This window comes from Vigna unguiculata, chromosome 5 (assembly GCF_037176805.1).
Source record: "Vigna unguiculata cultivar grain cowpea cultivar isolate G323 ecotype 2 chromosome 5, ASM3717680v1, whole genome shotgun sequence".
NCBI classification, from domain to species: domain Eukaryota; kingdom Viridiplantae; phylum Streptophyta; class Magnoliopsida; order Fabales; family Fabaceae; genus Vigna; species Vigna unguiculata.
Genome location: NC_140796.1, coordinates 4,738,251 through 4,758,815, shown reverse-complemented (window position 1 = coordinate 4,758,815; position 20,565 = coordinate 4,738,251). Strand labels below are relative to the sequence as shown.

The 20,565-nt window shown below is 31.1% G+C and overlaps 2 protein-coding genes across 2 annotated transcripts; both read left to right on the top strand.

The window, feature by feature from the left end:
• Window positions 1-7,091: 7,091 nt before the first annotated feature.
• Window positions 7,092-9,911, top strand: LOC114183115 (thioredoxin F-type, chloroplastic-like). Its single transcript, XM_028070001.2, has 3 exons — window positions 7,092-7,433; window positions 9,108-9,207; window positions 9,543-9,911. Exons 1-3 carry the CDS (start codon window positions 7,123-7,125, stop codon window positions 9,675-9,677), a joined length of 546 nt encoding a protein of 181 aa, XP_027925802.2. The 5' UTR covers window positions 7,092-7,122; the 3' UTR covers window positions 9,678-9,911.
• A 4,666-nt stretch (window positions 9,912-14,577) lies between these two features.
• Window positions 14,578-19,821, top strand: GFAT (putative glucosamine-fructose-6-phosphate aminotransferase). The gene is made up of 11 exons (XM_028074261.2): window positions 14,578-15,014; window positions 15,112-15,284; window positions 15,387-15,498; window positions 16,395-16,540; window positions 16,784-16,948; window positions 17,190-17,550; window positions 17,646-17,896; window positions 18,003-18,117; window positions 18,711-18,966; window positions 19,041-19,209; window positions 19,502-19,821. The coding sequence occupies exons 1-11, from the start codon at window positions 14,771-14,773 to the stop codon at window positions 19,583-19,585; spliced, it is 2,076 nt and encodes a 691-aa protein (XP_027930062.2). The 5' UTR covers window positions 14,578-14,770; the 3' UTR covers window positions 19,586-19,821.
• Window positions 19,822-20,565: the final 744 nt, after the last annotated feature.

Sequence of the window (20,565 nt, the reverse complement as noted above, 5' to 3'; positions counted from 1 at the left end):
TTTTCTGTATTTCCAAGAGTTGAGAACCTAACCACTGAAGTCATGTTCATTAAGTATATATTTAAGGCATAAACTCAAAATTAGATTAAATTAAATGTAAGTAATTCAAATAGCTTACGCTTTCTAATAAAATTCTTATTTAATAATAGTATTAATTAGTGTAGGAAACCTGTTATTTTAATAAAAGTGGTCTCTAAGTTACTTCCTCAATTCTTTTTTTTTTCAAAATATAAACAAATTAAATTAAAAATACAGCTATGCTCCATAACTCGTATTTTAATGCATACAAATTGTTATTAAAGTATATTTAGTTAATTTTTTAATTATATTTACGATTTAAAAAAAAATCAACTTTTCTAATACTGAAACTTATTACAAATTTTTAATACATGGAATCTAGAATTTAGAAGATATTCAAATAGAATTATTTATAAAATATTTTTGTTAAAAATATATTTTTTAATATTCGGAGGTTATAATTCTTAAAAGGGTTAAGTATCTTTTTAGTCTGTGAACTTTGACCCAAACTTTCTAAAATTAGGATTCGTCCATGTCCGACATTTTAATATATTTTGATCTCTAAACTTAGAAAATGAATGAATATAATCATTTTTGTTGAGGCGTCGAACATGTTTTGTGTTAGTATTTTGTTTACACCTAACATGAAACGTAAAAAAAATTTAATGTAATTAGATTAAAATGACTATATTCATTTATTATTAAAATTTAGGAATGTGTCGAAGTTTTAGACAAGAATAAATTTCAATTTTAATTTAAAGTGACTAAAAACATATTTAATGTTTTTAAAAAATGTTAACCTTAAGTATATTACTTTTAAGGAACGATTAAAGTCAAATTGGTTGGTAAAACATGATGTTGAAAATATTTATATAGACTTTATAGAAAATCAAAGAGTAACATTTTGTTATTATTACCTCTTCTTCGTATAAAATTGGTTTAGAAAATTTAGTGAACGATCATTTACGACATTTGAGACAAAAAATGACAAAGTCCAACAGGGCATTGGAAAAGTAACAGATAACAACGTTTATGATCAAGAATTCAATGGAAAAGTAAGACTCTTTTTTCCCATTATTTTTAACCATATGGTAATAATAATTTAACAATTTATTTTATTCACGCATAAGGAAACTCATTTTATTGCATTTTCTTGACTAAGTCTTGTATTATTCTTCTATTTCTTCTGTCTCCATTCATTCATATTATATGGATGAAACAAAGGGGTGGGGATTTTTTTTTCATCTCCATTTCTTTTTTCATTTTTATAAATATAAAACTTTTGCTTCATCTTTAAACATATAAACGAAAAGTCATTTTTAAAACAAATAAAAATAAAGTATAATATTTCATTTTGGAAGGTATAATATACATTTTGGAATGATTTTTAAGGAAATCCCATTCCCAAAACCTTATTTCAAAATGCATTTCATGCATTTCGAAAATTTGGTTTAGAAATCTCATTTTGAAAATTTTGTTCTGGAAATATTAAAACTTGTGTTACGGTCCAGAACATTTAATCCAGAAGCCACTTTAACTAAAAATAATAGGGTCATTTTGAAAATATGAGGAGGTGCATGGAGAAATTATTGTAGTGCAGAAAGTAAAAATCTTAAAGGACAAGAATTTTTAATTGGGCCTGAATGACAAACGTAATGTAAAAACTAGAGCATTTCTTCTTGTACCCCTTTTCTTCTCCTGTTTCCTCATAAAACATTTTATTTCAAAATTATCCCTCTTTAAAATTATAATACAAATCTTTGAAGCTCCTTCTGAATTAGATGAAGGTGTTATGCGACACACATGGAAGAAAAGAAAGTAGGCACTGGAAGATTATAATTTAAATAATGGGTAAAACAGAGATATCAAATTTAATGGGGATGCAGAAAGAAAAAAGGGTGGTACAGTAAGAAAAATGCCTAAATGCAATCATTTTCGGAGCTACAAATAGAAAACAGAAGTTGTAAATTTTACGATATAGGATTGTTTATTTTATGGATAATGATAGAATGCTCCTTTTTTTGACCCCGAAGTTATCCATCTACGTGGAAGTTATTATTTTAATATTTTTTAACCAAAAGGCAATTGGAGGCAGCGGCAAAGGAAATTGAGCGTGATGTGCACGTGTTTTGAGTTGGATAAAATTTTTAAAAAAACACATTGCCTGCGCGTTTTCCTTCGTTTCTTCCTCTCAAATTTCTTCTTGGAGCAGAGACGCACAAGCAAGCAGAGAGGCATTTGAATCGCAAGGCATTCTCTTCCCCAAAAGGCTATCGTTCCATAAAGGTTGGTGTTGTGGGTCGTAGTGGAAGCGGATAGCGGAGTTGTGGAGAGTGATTTGGGTTGTTGGAGGCGGCGGGTTCCGCGGAAAGTGGTGGGTACTGTTCGATTCATTGGTTGGGCACTCTCTTTTTGGCGTAGTTGCTGGTTGATTAAAGGTCATTCACAGAACGAAGATTTCTCCGGTAGGTTATCGTGCAAAACCCCTTTTCGAAGATTTAATGTGGTTTTTTTTACTTGGCTGCTGGTACATTATTGATTTTTGGTTGAACGGTTTAGTATAAATTGTATATGTTTATTACATTATATTTTTAAAATTTTTTCCCATAATATCTGTAACTTATATGGCAGGCGCGTAACATGGAATTGTTTTTGTGTATGTTATTAAATTGTGAATCGGACAAGAAGCCATCTTTTGAAGTGCAGTGTGTGGACACTCCAATTCAACCTAATGGGTAACTTCTAACATTTTGTGTGTTCAATGAGTGTAATTTAGCACTGCTTAATGATGTCTGAATATTCTGTTGTATTTCATTTCGCAGTCATGACTGTGGGGTCCTAGTATTGAAATTCATAGAGATGTGGGATGGTGTAAGTCAATTTAATGGCAAAGCCCTGCCTGACTACACTACTGTAAGTTGACCTTTATAATATGTTTTATTGTTTATTGTGTTTCTTTGAAGATTACATTTGGTAACATTGTGTTGATGTTGTATTTAGGAGGAGCTGCAATTAATTAGGTAGAAATTCGTTTGTGATTGGGTTTTACATGAAGATAATGTCCAACGCGATGAAGTTATTCAGCACTACGATCTGCTGTTGAAGAAATAACTACTGTGAATGTAGAAGTTAGAATGCCATCACAGGATTTTTCAGATAATTTTACATATGGATAGTTAGATTGAGGTAGACAAAGTCACTTATGTTGCCACAATTGTATATATTGTTTAATCATTTGTTGGAGTTAATATGTAGTTTGTAGATTGACAGATACATTCATGATTACATGGTAATGTAAACATCAATATACTTTATTTTGGGAAAGCAATTGTGCTATTTTCGACTGTATTAGTAAACTTCCAGTACTGCCTGTACAAAATGTTGAGTATAAAAAGACAATTATGGAATTAGAAAAGTAGACTTCATTATGGTAGCTGAAAACTTTATTTTTAATTCAATCTTCAATTTGAAAAACTTATTGAAGTTGTTTGCTGATGATTGATGGTGATGGAAATACTTTGGATTGTGTACAAATATATCATTATGTAATGATAGACTAGAAAAACAGTTGCAGTACTTCCTGTACAAAAACTACAACGTAAAAAGGCACTTATGGAGTCACAAGAGGACACTTAAATCTCGAACCAGAAAACTTTATTTTTAATTCAATCTTCAACTTGAAATACTTATTGAAGTTGTTTGCTGATGATTGATGGTGATGGAAATACTTGTATGACCTTTGGATTCTGTACAAATTTATCATTATGTAATGATAGACTAGAAAAACAGTTGCAGTACTTCTTGTCCAAAAACTACAACGTAAAAAGGCACTTATGGAGTCACAAAAGGACACTTAAATCTCGAACCAGAAAACTTTATTTTTAATTCAATCTTCAAATTCAAATACTTATTGAAATTGTTTGCTGATGATTGATGGTGATGGAAATACTTGTATGGCCTTTGGATTGTGTACCAAATATATCATTATGTAATGATAGACTAAAAAAACAGTTGCAGTACTTCCTGTCCAAAAACTACAACGTAAAAAGGCACTTATGGAGTCACAAGAGGACACTTAAATCTCGAACCAGAAAACTTTATTTTTAATTCAATCTTCAATTTGAAATACTTATTGAAGTTGTTTGCTGATGATTGATGGTGATGGAAATACTTGATGACCTTTGGATTGTGTACAAATATATCATTATGTAATGATAGACTAGAAAAACAGTTGCAGTACTTCCTGTACAAAAACTACAACGTAAAAAGACACTTATTGAGTCACAAGAGGACACTTAAATCTCGAATCAGAAAACTTTATTTTTAATTCAATCTTCAATTTCAAATACTTATTGAAGTTGTTTGCTGATGATTGATGGTGATAGAATTATTTGGACGACCTTTGGATTATGTCCAAACCATATTTCACGTAATTATACAATTTAAAAGTAGTTGTAGTACTGCGTGTACAAAAAGTAAAACGTAAAAAGGCACTTATGAACTAACAAAAGGACACTTGATTATCGAACTTGAAAAATTGGTTTTTAAAAAAATGTTGATGAACAACAAACATATTGAATCCAATATAGGCAAATCCTGCACGAATTACACAATTCTGGTTTTGTTGCTCATTGCAAAAAACATCAAATGTCATTCACAAACAACAACCACAAAGTTGAGAATGTGTTTGTCAATGTCATCGGAGATGAATGTGGATAGTGTCATATCCACCAAAAAAGGTGATATTCATTAAACTTATAAGCTGCAAAAAAATAGATTCTGTTAAGTTGAGGTTCATGTAGTACATTAATTAATTAACACAAATGATATTAATCTAATATACCATAATTGCGACGATGATGCAGACATTTGAGTGTGGAACTCATTGATTTGAACCGAGGTTAACAAGGACATGAAACCTGAATCGGGAACACTCGCATTCTGCATAATATTTAAAGTACAGTCAGCCAACGTTAGTACAAGTATTAATTTGCAGTGCAACTTAGTGAATGTTGTGTATACAAACCCATTTAGGTGTATTTGTTCCTTGACTATCACAATGTTGGTTATCATCACAGACATCAGCATCCACAGGTGGCTACAAATTAGTTGAATGTTGTTAGTGGCATACTTAAAAAATTGGTTGCACTTAATACTACACAAAACGGTTCACATTTTCAATTAACTATCCATGACAACATTTACGATTTACAGTGCATCAATTTGGGGAACAACTCATCAAAATGCTATTTCAATCATCGAACAAGAAAATATGATAATGGGGTTTCATTTCCGAAAAAACATCACAAAAATAGTGGTTTCATTTGGGGAAGAACATCATTAAAATAGGGGTTTGTAATTGGATAGTAAAACATACCAGAGCACCATTTGATTTGCAGAACAAGAACACTTCAAATTAGGGCTTCCAATTCGACGCACGAAGCTATGGCAGCAATCCGCACTCTCGCCGCACTCTCGCCTTTAGTTTAAACCGCAAAGAAAAGTTCTGTTTTTCTAACTTTTCCTTTTTCCTCTCTTGCGCGTGTATCACAACCTCACCATTCACTCCAACTTCTCTCACGCGTTTTTACTCCCGTTTGGTTAAAAATTATTAAAATAATAACTGCCACGTAGGCGGGTAACTTCGGAGTCAAAAAAAGGAGGCATTCTATCATTATTCTTATTTTATATAATTATCATATATAATTTATATGATAATTGAAATTTATGATACATAATTTTTTAAAACCGATGAAATATATTTCAAGTTTTTGAAAAAAATGAAATCATAATATCAAATTATTTTAACTGTTTACAATTTAAAATAATAATAACAATAATAAGATTAATACAGAGACAAAGATAGAAAACTATGCTTGTTATCTCACAAACAAATGACTTATTCCCTCAATTTGAGTTAATTATTAGGAATGAAGGTAATCACTTTTAACAGTCTATAAAAACTATTAGTGTCAATTAAAAAAAACATCACACACAAAATAAATAAAAAATAATAATTATAGTTTTATTACTTTATTATACTAAAATCGTGGTTTTAAATTGATTTTAACATTTTTAATGTTATAACCTCAAATAGACATATAGATGTATTAAAAGCGAGCTATTGTGGTTGATTGAATACTTTAAAGTTTCAAAATTATTTCTACATTATAAATAGTATACGTGATTTTAGAAATGCAATCAGATCATATACGTGTTTTATAATAAATTTATTACATATTATTATTATTATCTAAATTTACCTTCATTATTACCTAACAATAATTTTTTTGCGTGAATAAGTTTATTTTTGCAATGAATTTAATACTAATTTTCCTAACAATAATTTTTTATCTCACTAGACTGACTAGATAAAATACAAATAATTATAAAGAGTTGCATTCAAATTTTCAACCGGACAATATTATATCTCTTAAGAAAAAACTGCAGATTTAAATTTAAATTTTTTAACGTTAGCTAAAATTTTAAATTTTAACACAACAGAGTAACCTCGTTAATATGTTGGATTGCTTCCAAATGCTGACGCTTTTACCAGTGATGAATGATCTCACAAAGTTGTTCATTGTTCAGCACTTTCTTCTCGCAATGCCATCGATTCCTTCTCTTTTCAGTGCTCTCGTCAAATCTCTATACAAAGGTCTAATTCGTTCCTCTTTCTTTTTCCCATGTCTTCATCACAGTTTCAATTGCATCAAAAATTTCAAAATAACGCCTTTGGTTTTATGTGGATTATAGATTTTTCTTTTTCAGGGGATCGAAGATTTTGTGATCATTTATGTGGAGAAGAAGAGCTCCAAATGCAGAATCAAAGACGTTTTTGTTTTTCTCGGATCCAAAAAATCAGACAAGGTTACTTTGGTAATAACCCTAAAAAACTAGACGTGCTTGTTTGTTCCTCCATCACTGTGGCTGCTAAGTTCAATTTTACCAAAACCACCCTCATCCTGAGATAGCAACAATATCATACACAAATGAGAAGGGCAATAATGTCTTTTCGTATTGCACCTCCTCCCCTCCACATGCACTCGCTATATGTGAGATGAGTTCTTTCCCCTTTGCCATTGGAACTCCCAGCAAGCACCAATGGCTCTGAATGTCTGTGTTTCTCCTAACCCTAAATGGGTTGCATCTCCTTCCATAGATAGTGGTTCTTCTTTGAGACCTTCACTTGGGTCTGGTTTTGGTAACATAAACATTCCTAGTGTGAATCTCAACTTGAGTACTAGAACCACAAGTTTGAGTTTGAGAAGAAATTTTAGTGTAAGATCTAGTTTGGAAACTGCAGGGCCCACAGTCACAGTGGGACAAGTCACTGAGGTAAACAAGGACACCTTCTGGCCGATTGTTAAGGCTGCCGGGGATAAAACCGTTGTCCTAGACATGTACACCCAATGGTATGTTAATTTTTCCTTTGTTAATTATGCACAGTTGTATCATGTGATATATATTGTTATACCTTAAAACCACGTGCTGTTCTTTTTAATAATGTTGTTGTATTGTATGGTGGGTTGGATTAGAATTGAAGAAAGAATCATACTTTACTTTTCTTGTGAAGCTTGATGTGCTGGCTCTCTTAGCTAGGAGATTCCTTGGTAAACACTGTTATGGTTAGCTTTATGCTGATTTTGTCAAGACCCAAGATCATCGTTGGTATGAACCTTACAATTAGTGATTTAGATGCAAACGTAGAAATAGTAATGGAAATCAGTTTGTTGTATACACTGGTTTGGTACAACGAAAATGTGAGATATAATTTGGAAATTGGAATGGCATTCTTTTGCCCTCACCTCATCCCCCCCTTTTGCATTAAAGTGAATTTCCCGCTCTACCGAGAATGAAAAATCCAAACATGTTGTGTGATTGGAGCAATCTTGGTCTTGAATTGTAAAGCTCGGAAGTTGTAAGACAAATAAAAGTTTAGTTAATATCACAGTTTGCATATGTTTTGAGTGACTTGATTTGTGTTTTATATAATTCTTGTTAAAATTATTGGTCTATAAGCTCATTCTCTCTGCTGGTTTTTAATTATTTTCCTGCCTTCAGAAATGTCCATAAGCTGGCGTTTTTTGACCCGCACTGTCCATATCAATTGCAGATCAGGCTTAGATTCCCTCATAATATATCTCTCAGCAATTTTCACAGTATTGTATGTACCTTAGTGGGGATGGTTCAAGATAAACCTCAACCAAGGTCACACCCCGTAAACAAAAAGTCCATCATATGAAGCGTGAGAGAAATGGGGTTTTTTGTTTCATAAAGTGAGGGTGCATTTTAGATGGAAAAGTTAGATGCTATGTCGAAGAAAGTGAAGATAATAGGTTTAAAGAACTGAATAGTTTATTATAAATGTGTATGTAACTTATCACACTATTTATTAGTTGATTTAACTAGCAATAGTTATAACATTTTGCTTTTGTCAACTTATCACAATATTTAGTGTGGATGCTTTCCAGTCTGACAATGATGGAAAGCTTCTGGGTTGGTTTTTGACCAACAATTATGTGTCTAACTTTTTAGGATTTATGTGCTTTGCAAAAGCCTATACATGTGTTGTACTATGAAGCTGTATCAGCTTTTGGTATGAAACAAAGGGTCCCAAATCAGGTCACTTGTATTAACTCACTGTCAACTAGCTTTGCCTGATTTAGCTTGCATAATGAGTGTAATTTTTTTTATCTCCACCATGTGTACAAGAGTGAATTATACATGAAGTTTTATGGTGATGTTGTTTGACCTAAACAGTGATCAGCTTCAGAGCAAGTTTCTTTGGTAATGATAAACTGGTTGGGTTACAACATAACTAAAAGCAGAGCTAATACTAAAGGTTAACTTCAAAAGTCTTTGGTTAATTTGTTATTGTTATTCTCTGGTACGGTACTGCAGAAATGTTTGTTTGTAAAGTCTTTATTTTATTTTTACCATGTTGAAGGTGGGAAGTATTTGGCTTTGTCAAAAATAAGTCATCTTGAAAGTCTTGATTTGGTTGATCCTTTATGACATTGTTACCCTTGCTTGTTGCCAACTCAAAATTTGGATAACCTTTGACATAAATTTATGAATTTTTTCAGGTGTGGCCCTTGCAAAGTCATGGCTCCAAAGTTTCAAGAATTATCAAAGAAGTATGACGATGTTGTCTTTCTAAAGCTTGATTGCAACCAAGACAACAGGGTATGGATGAAGTGTGCAGGATAGTATATAGTTTTTCACTTCATGGTTAAACATATAGTTTAGTCCATTGGTCTCTACCATCGTTAATTTGACCCTTTTATTTATATTGCATTCTTACTTAAATCCTTATTTATAGGGATTAAACAATATATAACCAAATTAAGAATGCATTATATGTATAGGACTAAACTAAGAATGTGTAAAAATGTTAACTATTGGTCAACAACTTAGTCACCAATTCAAGTTCATGTTTATCCTCAGGTTATATGTGAACATGTTTTCTTAATCATAGGGTTAATCAAACGTGGTATAATTTGTTTGATGGTTGTTGACAGCCATTGGCAAAAGAGCTGGGGATTAAAGTGGTTCCCACTTTTAAAATTCTGAAGGACAACAAGGTCGTAAAAGAAGTTACTGGAGCTAAATACGATGATTTGGTTGCTGCCATTGACAATGTTCGATTGAGCTAAGAATATAAGCATTCTCTTTCCAAGTAAAAATATTATGCTTGACACCCTTTGTAAGTATTCTATGCAATTGTAAGATGATGAGGATTGGAAGATGAAGAAATGGCTTCATGTGATTGTTGTAAGCTAATTGTTTATTCCTTAAAGGAAGAGTTGCTCAATTATCAAAGTTATCAACTTGGTCATAGTGGTTCCATAAATTATTGTATATTTTGGTATGCTAATACTATTTCTTAATGATGCGTGTCTTGCAATTGAATTCAAAAGCCATAGCTTCTTTGTTGTGTGGATCAACCTTTTAACCCTTGGTGGGTTGGACATATTATTGTTAAATTGGATTATGATGCACATGGGCTTAATTCGCAGTTAAATGGCACCATTGTCACCATAGTTTGTCCTTTGACCAAAAGTTTTGGTTTTGCACATGGACTCTTGGCATGAAAATGATAGTATATGGTGGTTGCTTCAATTTAAAGTGTGTGTGTGTGTGTAGGATGAAGAAAAAATTAGTTCTTACGAAAAGAGGGATCTTTGAGCTTGCAAATTTCCCAAAACATTTGTTCTTTTGTTCTTTGGAAAGTCAAAAAATGAATGGAGATGGAGTGTTGTGGGAGGAGTTTTAATTTTTGAGTTCCACATTAGTAAATAATTGTGTCAGGTTTGCATCATTTGCCAAACAAGCAAGCTTAATCATGCAGTCATTAATGATTTTAATAGCGTTAATAAAAAAAATACTTGATTGAAGCATTTTAATGAATTTTGGGACGTAATTGGAACAAAAAGCTAAGCATGGATCAACTTGAAACTTTCCAATTAAAGTAGGGACCAAACGAATAATTAAACCAAAGTTAAATATTCCTAATATATTATTATGCAAAACTACCGAAATAAAACTCTCTCCATTAAAACCTCATCTCCTAACTGTTGTGTATCTCCAACTAATATTTGAACAATACAAAAAACACATCAAATTTCTCAACAAACATTTTAACCACACTCTTGATCATATCATATTGTTCATAGCTCCTAATATCTTACACAACAACTCAAAACAGGTTATCAAATTGACAATGAAACCACCCGTGATCTCACAAACTAGTTCAAAACACAAGTGAACTCAAGACATCAGTTCAAATGACAAATGATCTCGACAGAAGACATCATCTTATACAAAATCACTTGATAAACTACATTCGCAATTGTCACTCTCTTTCATAGAGTTTTCAGCCTTTTACCAAAGATGTTATAAATGGAAATTTATAAATACTATAACATTAGTATTATCTATTGGATTGTATATTTAAAACTATTAATAACAATAAAAAACATATCTAATACAAATATAAAGGAAAAAATTAAATAATTACAATTTTAAATGTGTATTTCATGGTTTTAAAGTGATTTCAGCATTATTAATGTCATAGCTTCAAATAGACATATAATATATTAAAAATGAGTTATTATGATTTATTAGAGTTTAAACTTCCAAAAAATAAATCTATGTAGCTTTATCAAATGTTTATATATAGAAAACGATAATTGTAACAATGAAACATAAAAAGTCATTAAATAATTCATATTTTGGCATATCCTTAATAAAAAATATACATTATATAAGAAATTCATAGCATATTAATACTACAACATAATGTCTTATTGGCTATGATGCACAGATACGATACGTGTATCGAATACGACACGTATTCGATACGTCTATACGTTTATTTTCAAAATAATAGAATACGATACATGATAGATACGCGATAATGAATATTGAAAAATGTACAATAATTCTTACAAATATAATAAATATATCATTGTTAATGTGTAAATCCAAAATTCCTAATTAGAGACCAATTATTTTGGTAGCCAAAACCTAATAGCTAATGTTAGTGACCAATTTAAAAACTAATTCATAATTGAAATTATTTTAATTATCAATTTAAAGACCAATTATAATTTTTTTGAACTATTTTAGTTGTCAATTTAGTTACTATATAGTGACTAATTATTTTTTGTCACTAAAATTGTTCATTATTCAAAGATTTTATTGTAGTATACTACGACTTTATAAAGTAGATACTTCATTGATAAGTATTGTTAAAGTATCGTAAAGTATTGGACCCGATACATGTCGGACATGGATACGTGACCCAAGTTGAAGTATCGGTGCATCATAGCTTGTTAGTGACTAGAGTTGTTAACTACTCTACTGACCAATTTAGATATTAATTTATAAAATAAAAAATTATTAGTTACTAAAATTGTCACTATTATGAATAAAAAAATATAATTGGTCTCTAAATTGATTTCTAAAATTTAGATACAAAGGTTTTAGTTATAAAAAAAATTAGTCACTAAATATTAACTACAAAAATTTTCGCTACTAAAGGAATTTGTTTATAAATTAGTCTTTAATTAATTAATGACAAATTTATGGACTAATTATATTTTTATTCATAGTGATTGTTTTATTAACCAATAAGTTTTGATTTTGTAAATTAGTGTCTAAATTGGACATTATAATAACTAACAACTTTTGATCATTAAAATCAGTTGTTAAAAAAAACTTTTTTTTAGTGTAATATATGGAATATATGTTATAGGATTTTTCAATTTAATTGTAAATTTTAAAAAATAATGATACATTTGAAAGATAAAAAAAGAGTAATATTGGTTTAAACTTATAGCAATCTAATACAATCTCACTTCTTTTTAATTATAATAAATTTAATTGTATTTTTAATATAAGAATTATTTGGGTACTAACATATTCTATTATGGATGAACAGCATTAGGAATAAGTATCTCATCACATTTTTAAAGGAAAAGTTCATCTTTATTCCAATGCACTGATTTGAAATCTTTTCTGTCATCTTCATCACAGAATTAGTATATTCATAACTACATTTGTACTTGTTTTTTTCTTTTTCAAATATTGAATTGTTTTACAACAAATAAACAACACAAAAGGAAAACATGATTTTATTGGATATTTAATATAATTTCAATTATTAGCTTTTTCTTACAACAAATAAAATTTTAAGGTAAAGTATACACTTTTTTCCAGTATTAAATATCAAGAGATAATTTATAATGGTATAAATAATAATTGAATTTAGGTCGGATAACTATGTAAAAGGGTAAAACTGATCCAATTTTAACTTTGAAAATAAAGTAAATATTAAAAAACAATATAATTTTGTAGATTGTCTAATACGTTTAAAACATTTTAGAAATTTAAAATTGAAACACAAAAATTGAGAATGGTATAAAGAGGAAAGGAATTGTATATTCTCATTTTATAAAAAAAAAAGTTAAATATTATTCACATTTATATCGATTAATATGTGAATTTTTCATCAAAATAAAAAATAAATTAAAATAATAGAAACAAGAATAAGTTAACTGACATCTATATTATACATGGCATCAATATAACTTTCTTAATCAAATCACATATACCCAGGAGAAAAAAATTATTCTTTCTATTTCGTAAGTTTAAGGTTGTTTCAACTTCAATATTGAAACAATTTTACTAGAATAGTTATACTTTTTAATAAATACATTACTTTGATTCATACATAAAGTAATTAATTTGAGAACAAATTACGAAGAAAATAAATTAATACCGCAAATGTGAATATTAGTTAATTTGAAAATTTTTAGATGACTCAAATTCCAGATACTATGAGAAAAAAAAGAGAGTAATTGAGTTGACTTTGTTCATTTATGTTTAAACGTACACTTCATTTATATCGTTATTAATTACTTTTAAAATCATCTCTCATTATTCATTAATTAAAAACATATACACTCATGACATTTAATTGAAACAAAGTAAATTTAATATCTTATTAAATGTATTATTTAAAGGCCGTTAGTTTATTTTAAAGTGTAACTTGTATTAAGGACAATGATAAGCTTGAAAAAGATTTAGTCTCCCAATTTCTTTTCTATATATGTAAATTAGTATATAAATAAAAGTTTTTTTTTTAATTTTAGTCTATTTGATGTATTTCACATTCAATTTTTTTTAATAAATTTATCTTAGCACTTTCGTGTTATTTTTTAAAAATAGGATAGAGAGTACTCAATCATGGTTTATTTACAAACACAAAAAAAAAAAAAAAAAAACTCAAGTATGTCATTTTTAAAACATATGCTAGAATAATGAATTTAATTTAATATCTATGATTCAAGCATGCGTGAATAAATTTCTTTTTGCAATATTAATTTTCTAAACAATAATTTTTTATCTTAATAGGCTGATTTTACATTTACAGGTAAAATATAAATAATTATGAATATTGACACGCAAATTTTGAATTAGGCATGATGTATACTCATAATCATGTCTTAAGAAAAAATTGCACAAGTTAATTAAAAAAATTAATGTTATCTAGATAAGAAAATGAAGAGAAACGAAAATATAATCACAATTAGTCTTGCATAAGTTTAATTAACATTTAAGTTATGCAAAATAATTTGAAAAAAAAAGAGCTGAATATAATATATTCTAGAATAAAAAATTATAGGATGAATTGACAATAACAAATAAAATTTTACGTGTTTAAATAATGTATAAAATAATTTTAAATAATACTTTTTAAACTCTTGAGAAAAAAAATGTTATTGCAAAGTATAATATATTGGGTCTATATTAATATTAAATAGAATAGTTTTAATAAAATGGAAAGTGGAGGGAAAAATTAGAGAGAGAAAAAAGTAGGTAAATTGGAGAGGGTTGAAGATGAGTGCATCAGTCTAATGGGGAAGTGCCACGTAAGAAAGCTGATGCAGAGCAAAATGACGGTAATACCCTGTTCGAAGTTGCGCCTAACAGTAACAGAAAATTTCAGTGATTTGCAGAATGGGAAGAAGAGAAGAAGAAGAAAAGGAAGGAACAAATGCTGAATTCAACAACATCACTGTCACAATCACAACTAGTCAAATGTATTTTATTTCATTAAATTAAAATATTAATAATTATGAAACATGGAAATTAAAAAAGAAAAGCGCAACGGTTATAAATACAAGTCTGGGTCTTGCAGAAATCAAAGGGTGAGAACAACACAGAGAAGACAAGAGAGAAAATGTGTGGGATTTTCGCGTATCTGAATTTCAAGGTGAACAGAGAGCGAAGGTACATCTTGCAAGTTCTCTTCAATGGATTACGCAGATTGGAGTATCGTGGATACGATTCCGCCGGCATCGCCATTGATTCATCTTCTCAATGCTGTTCCGATGACAAATCCGCTCTCGCTCATCAGACTCTTCCTCCTCTCGTTTTCCGGCAAGAAGGAAACATCGAATCGCTCGTCAAATCTGTGTACCAAGGTCTAATTCCGTTTTTTTTTTCCTATTTCTTTGTCGCAGTTTCAATTGCATCGGAAATTTCAGCGTGACGCGTTTTGTTTTTTGTGTGGATTGACAGAAGTGGGAGAAATCAAATTGAATTTGGAGGAGCCATTCAGCACGCACGCCGGAATCGCGCACACTCGGTGGGCTACTCACGGAGAGCCTGCTCCGCGGAACAGTCATCCTCAGACCTCTGGTCCGGAAAACGAGTTTTTGGTTGTTCACAATGGAGTGATCACGAACTATGAGGTGACAATAGTACATTCTGAATGAACGCATGTTGATGCGAGTTCGCTGCTAGTGTTGCTCTGTTTCTCTGTGCTTATTGTTTTTGAGATGTTGTGTTTTCAGGTTTTGAAGGAGACGCTGCTGCGGCATGGCTTCGCCTTTGAATCGGAGACTGACACCGAGGTCATTCCCAAGCTTGCGAAGTTTGTCTACGACAAGGCCAACGAAGCTGCAGGTACTTTTTTATTGATGAGTCAGTCGAGGTGTTTTTTTTTTTTTGGTTTTGAACAATTGTACGGGGTTTATAGGTTTATGGTATGTGAGTATGAGTGTTATTGATTAATGGTTGAAAAGGTTGTTAGTAGTTGTTTCACATGATATGGAGCTGAAGTATGATTTTCCGATGATCTACATTGTGAAATCTGGTGTGGGTGGGAAGAAGGTGGAGATAGATAAGGTTTCTACTATTTTAATGCTGCGAAGGTTGAAAATTGTGATCGAGGTTTTGCTGCTTTCTTTGTATTTTGGAAATTTGTAGAATGTGACCGATGCGGTCAGGATGTGATCCGAGCGAGAGACCCCAAAAGCCTTTGTGCGACAACTGTGATTGCGGTACAGTTGAGGTTATAGACCCCAAAATCCTTTTCCAGAAGGCTTAGCTTTTTTGGATAAAGAGGCCTTTTCCACTAGGAGGAGTCGGTGACATGAATCATATAACGCCATGATATCCGATTTTTCTTTAAGGGCAAACAGGTTTTAAATTGTGACAACATTTTCATTTACTAGCGAATAAGTTCAATTTTGAGGTGACATTTCCAGTTGTTTTAGGAGACTCCAAAAACAGTGATGTTGCGGCTGAAATTGGAACTCTGAATCCATTATGATGTCCCTCTGTTCCAAATGTTGATAAACATGGCAGAAATTGCAACTCTAAATTCTTATGCCTTCCCTTGGTTCCAAATGTTGATAAACTTGCTTCTGTTAGACTTCTAAATTGATTTGCATTTGTTCTGTTCGGAATTCCTTATTATTTGTGTTACTCAGATTGCAGTGGCTTCTCCTAGACTTGTGTGAATATCATAGTGGTTTTGGGTGATTTTTGCTTGAAATACATTTCCAATCATGTTGCAGATGGCCAGGTTGTTACCTTCAGTCAGGTTGTTTTGGAAGTTATGAGGCATCTTGAAGGAGCTTACGCCCTTATTTTCAAAAGTCTACATTATCCCAATGAATTGATTGCTTGCAAGCGTGGTAGCCCACTGCTCTTAGGTGTTAAAGTAAGTTGAATGCAATTTAGCAAAAAGTTTCTTAAACAATGATCTACATGTAAATTGCTCTTCCAGTGTTTTTTATGGCAACATTTGTTCTATTTTCTTTTTCTCTTGGCTTCGTCAATGATGCTTCTAGTCAGAGAGCCATAATAGCAACATAGTATAGGTTTTTCATGATTAATGGACGTTTAGTGAAGGTGAAGACTTTCCGATGGACGATGATTAATGTAATTAGTGCTCTAATTTCAGGACTTGACAGAAAATAAAGGCAATGGTTCAGCATTTGAGGATGACAAATTCCTTTCAAAAGATGACAAACCCAAAGAATTGTTTTTGTCCAGTGATGCCAATGCTGTGGTTGAACACACAAAGAAAGTGCTAGTTATTGAGGATGGTGAAGTAGTTCATCTCAAGGTACAGACTACACCACTCCCTCTTTTCGATGTTGCACTTGCAAGCCAATGTTTTCATGTATAGTACTGAAATATAGTAATCTGACTAAGGAAAACACTCCATGACAGTAACTTTTCTTTGTGAAGATTGTTTTCTAATTCCTTGGCACATCACTTCAGCTATCCCTTGCTCTCTGGTCTATTCCCTTTTTGGTGTGAATAGATCATTCACTGATACTATATGTTACGTATGATTCTGCCAGGATGGTGGGGCTTCTATTTTGAAATTTGACAGTAACGTGGGAGTAAATGGGGCTTTTCTTTCTAGAACTTGTTCAGTGAGACGTGCATTATCTGTTCTTGAGATGGAGGTTGAGCAAATAAATAAAGGTCATTATGAGCATTATATGCAGAAGGAAATTCATGAGCAACCGGAATCTCTAACAACCACAATGAGGGGGAGGCTTATACGTCTTGGAGCTAACAAATCCAAGTCTGTTCTATTGGGTGGGCTTAAAGCTCATCTGAAAACAATTAGGCGAAGTAGAAGGGTAGTTTTTATTGGTTGTGGTACAAGTTATAATGCTGCTTTGGCAGCTAGACCCATCTTGGAAGAACTTTCTGGTCAGTGCTGTGACATAAATCATTTTGTATGATTTTGCCGTTTGCAAGTTTGTTGTCCATTCGTACAATGTTTTATTCTATACATTAAATTATAGGTGTTCCTGTTACTATGGAAATTGCAAGTGATCTATTGGACCGGGAAGGACCAATATACAGGGAGGATACTGCTGTTTTTGTTAGTCAGTCTGGTGAAACGGCTGACACTTTACTCGCACTGGAGTATGCTTTAGAGAATGGTGCACTGTGTGTTGGGATAACAAACACTGTTGGTAGTGCAATAGCAAGGAATACTCATTGTGGTGTTCACATAAATGCTGGTGCTGAGATTGGTGTGGCAAGTACCAAGGTAAATTTTGCATTTAAGACTCGTGTTTTCTTCATTTCATTTTATATTGTCTTATTATTATTTGGTTAACCAATGGTTTACTCATGCGCGTTTATAACTATTACAGGCATACACGAGCCAAATAGTGGTGATGGTCATGTTAGCTCTTGCAATAGGAGGTGATACAATTTCAAATCAAGCCAGAAGAGAAGCTATCATAGATGGTCTTTTTGACCTGCCAAGTGAGTTTTTGTTACCCAAGTATATTACAGGAATTGGATACATTTTGGGACTCTTTGGATACATGTCTTTTGAGTATAATTTTCAATTGATTCTCAGGTTTTAAAATTAGATTTTCATGATAGGTGAATAAGATCGCCACTTATTTAAGATTTAAATGAATGTAGGTTAATCATGGTCACAGATATACCAATGATGATAGCGTCATTAAATAAGAGTTAAGATCCATCAGTGCCTAAGTTCATAACATCTAGTAGAGAACTCTTAATTTATGAAAAACGAGAAGGCTGGATTTGTTTTTAATAAAACTAAACTGGCATGCATTTGAATACATTGCTGTGTTCCACGGCGGTTTTGTTAATTTCTTTAATGGAATAATAATTGTGTAAAAATAGTTATAATTCTTTAATGGAATAACATCCCCTCCCCCTAAACTTCTATCGCCAAAAAGAAAAGAAAGAATATTCAGGAGGAATTCTGGAAACCTTCAAGCTGAAAACTTTTTTTTTAGGAATCGTTAAAAATGAAAGACTAAATACCTCATGGAGCTACAGGAAAGTTATAGTAATAATCTAATTAACATGTTGGATTGTAGATAAAGTGAGAGAGGCGCTGAAACTTGACCAGGAGATGAAGGATCTAGCAAAGCTGTTGATTGCTGAGCAGTCTCTTCTCGTCTTCGGAAGAGGGTACAACTATGCAACGGCTCTTGAGGGAGCGTTGAAAGTAAAGGAAGTGGCACTTATGCATAGCGAAGGGATACTTGCTGGTGAAATGAAGCATGGTCCTTTGGCATTAGTTGATGAAAATCTTCCAATTCTTGTTGTAGCTACTCGTGATGCTTGCTTCAGGTTGGTTGTGACTGTTGATTAGCTTTATTATCTGACATTAGAAGTTTTATATTGACATCTTTTATCCTTGGCAGCAAACAGCAGTCTGTTATTCAGCAACTTCATGCCCGCAGAGGTCGTCTGATTGTTATGTGTTCTAAAGGGGATGCTTCCTCCGTATGCCCTAATGAATCTTGTAGGGTAGTTGAAGTTCCTCAAGTTGAAGACTGCCTTCAACCTGTAATTAATGTAGTTCCATTACAGGTATATTTACAATGCATTTTTATTGTTTTTTTATCCTTACAAACATTGCTTGATTCAGCAAAGGGAACTTCAATATTAGTGTCAGATTATATTACTAGTCTGGCTATCTTTATATAAATTAATCCTTCATTGCATGTCGACAGTGATTCGTAATTAATTCATGAGCTTCTTAGGTATTTTCTCGTTTTGTTTGAATATAAACTTCGGTGTCTGGATTTTTCATTTCATTCATTTGCACTAAGGAAGATTTTATACCTTATACATCTCAACAAATTATTTCTTTCCGATGCAGTTATTGGCATATCACCTCACTGTTCTCAGGGGATTTAATGTGGACCAGCCTCGTAATCTTGCCAAGAGCGTCACAACGCAATGAAGAACAGTGTGGTATGTTAGCATATTGTAAATTATTAGGAGATGTAGCCTCACTGGTTGATCTACAAGACAGAATATTGTTTTAATATGATATTACATCTTTTAGGTGTATTTAATTTCTTTGAAGTGCACTAAAGAGAATATTGTTAACATGATTATTACATCTTCGGTGTATTTAATTTGCTGAATCTTGGTTGCAATTGTTTAATCACAATTGGAATGAGTATTGATTTAAAAGTAATTTATAAGTACTGTAGTAGTCGTTTGACAAAATCGGTTGAAGTTGGTTGACGCCTATTTTTCCCTTTTAGAAGCACTGCACATCATTTAGTTTTTGTATATTGATAAATACTCTTATTATGTTATAATATTTTAAGAGAAATTGTAATTATCTTACATTTTCTTTAATTTTGATTTATTTTATGTTTATATTTTTAAAAATAAAGTAAATTATAGTGACTTATTGATATTTACTATTGTTACACCTGATACCGCTCTTATACATAGATCTACAAAAGAATATTTGATTCTGCACCCCCACGAAAACTTTATACACTTTTTATTTATGTTTCATGATTTTGGTTAAATAAAAATTCGTTCATGAATTAAATTTTAATATAATTTTATCTATAATAATATATAAAAAGATTTTCTCATTTGTACTTACATTTTATAATATTAATTATATCTTTTATAATATAATTATTTATTAATTTTTTTAAAATTAACGATTACTTTTATTTATTTTCGATAAAATTATTTATCTTTTTTTCTCTTTTTTATCTATGAACAACTATTATCTCTGTTAATTTAATTTAATTTTTAATAAATATAAATTAATGTTATATATTAACTTAATAATATTACATTATTATCACCTACAAATAAAATATTATTTATATTTAAAAAATATGTTATCATGCTTGTGTAACGCTAGTAAATGAATAAATATAATTATTATAAAATAATTATTTTAGCTAT

Bases quoted from the DNA above. Each gene is read 5' to 3' on its own strand.
- GFAT (XM_028074261.2), top strand. From the start codon at position 14,771: ATGTGTGGGATTTTCGCGTATCTGAATTTCAAGGTGAACAGAGAGCGA. The intron at 15,015-15,111 runs GTCTAATTCCGT...GTGGATTGACAG, and splicing joins CGTCAAATCTGTGTACCAAG to AAGTGGGAGAAATCAAATTG. The intron at 17,551-17,645 runs GTCAGTGCTGTG...ATTAAATTATAG, and splicing joins CATCTTGGAAGAACTTTCTG to GTGTTCCTGTTACTATGGAA.
- LOC114183115 (XM_028070001.2), top strand. From the start codon at position 7,123: ATGGCTCTGAATGTCTGTGTTTCTCCTAACCCTAAATGGGTTGCATCT. The intron at 7,434-9,107 runs GTATGTTAATTT...GAATTTTTTCAG, and splicing joins CTAGACATGTACACCCAATG to GTGTGGCCCTTGCAAAGTCA. The intron at 9,208-9,542 runs GTATGGATGAAG...GGTTGTTGACAG, and splicing joins ATTGCAACCAAGACAACAGG to CCATTGGCAAAAGAGCTGGG.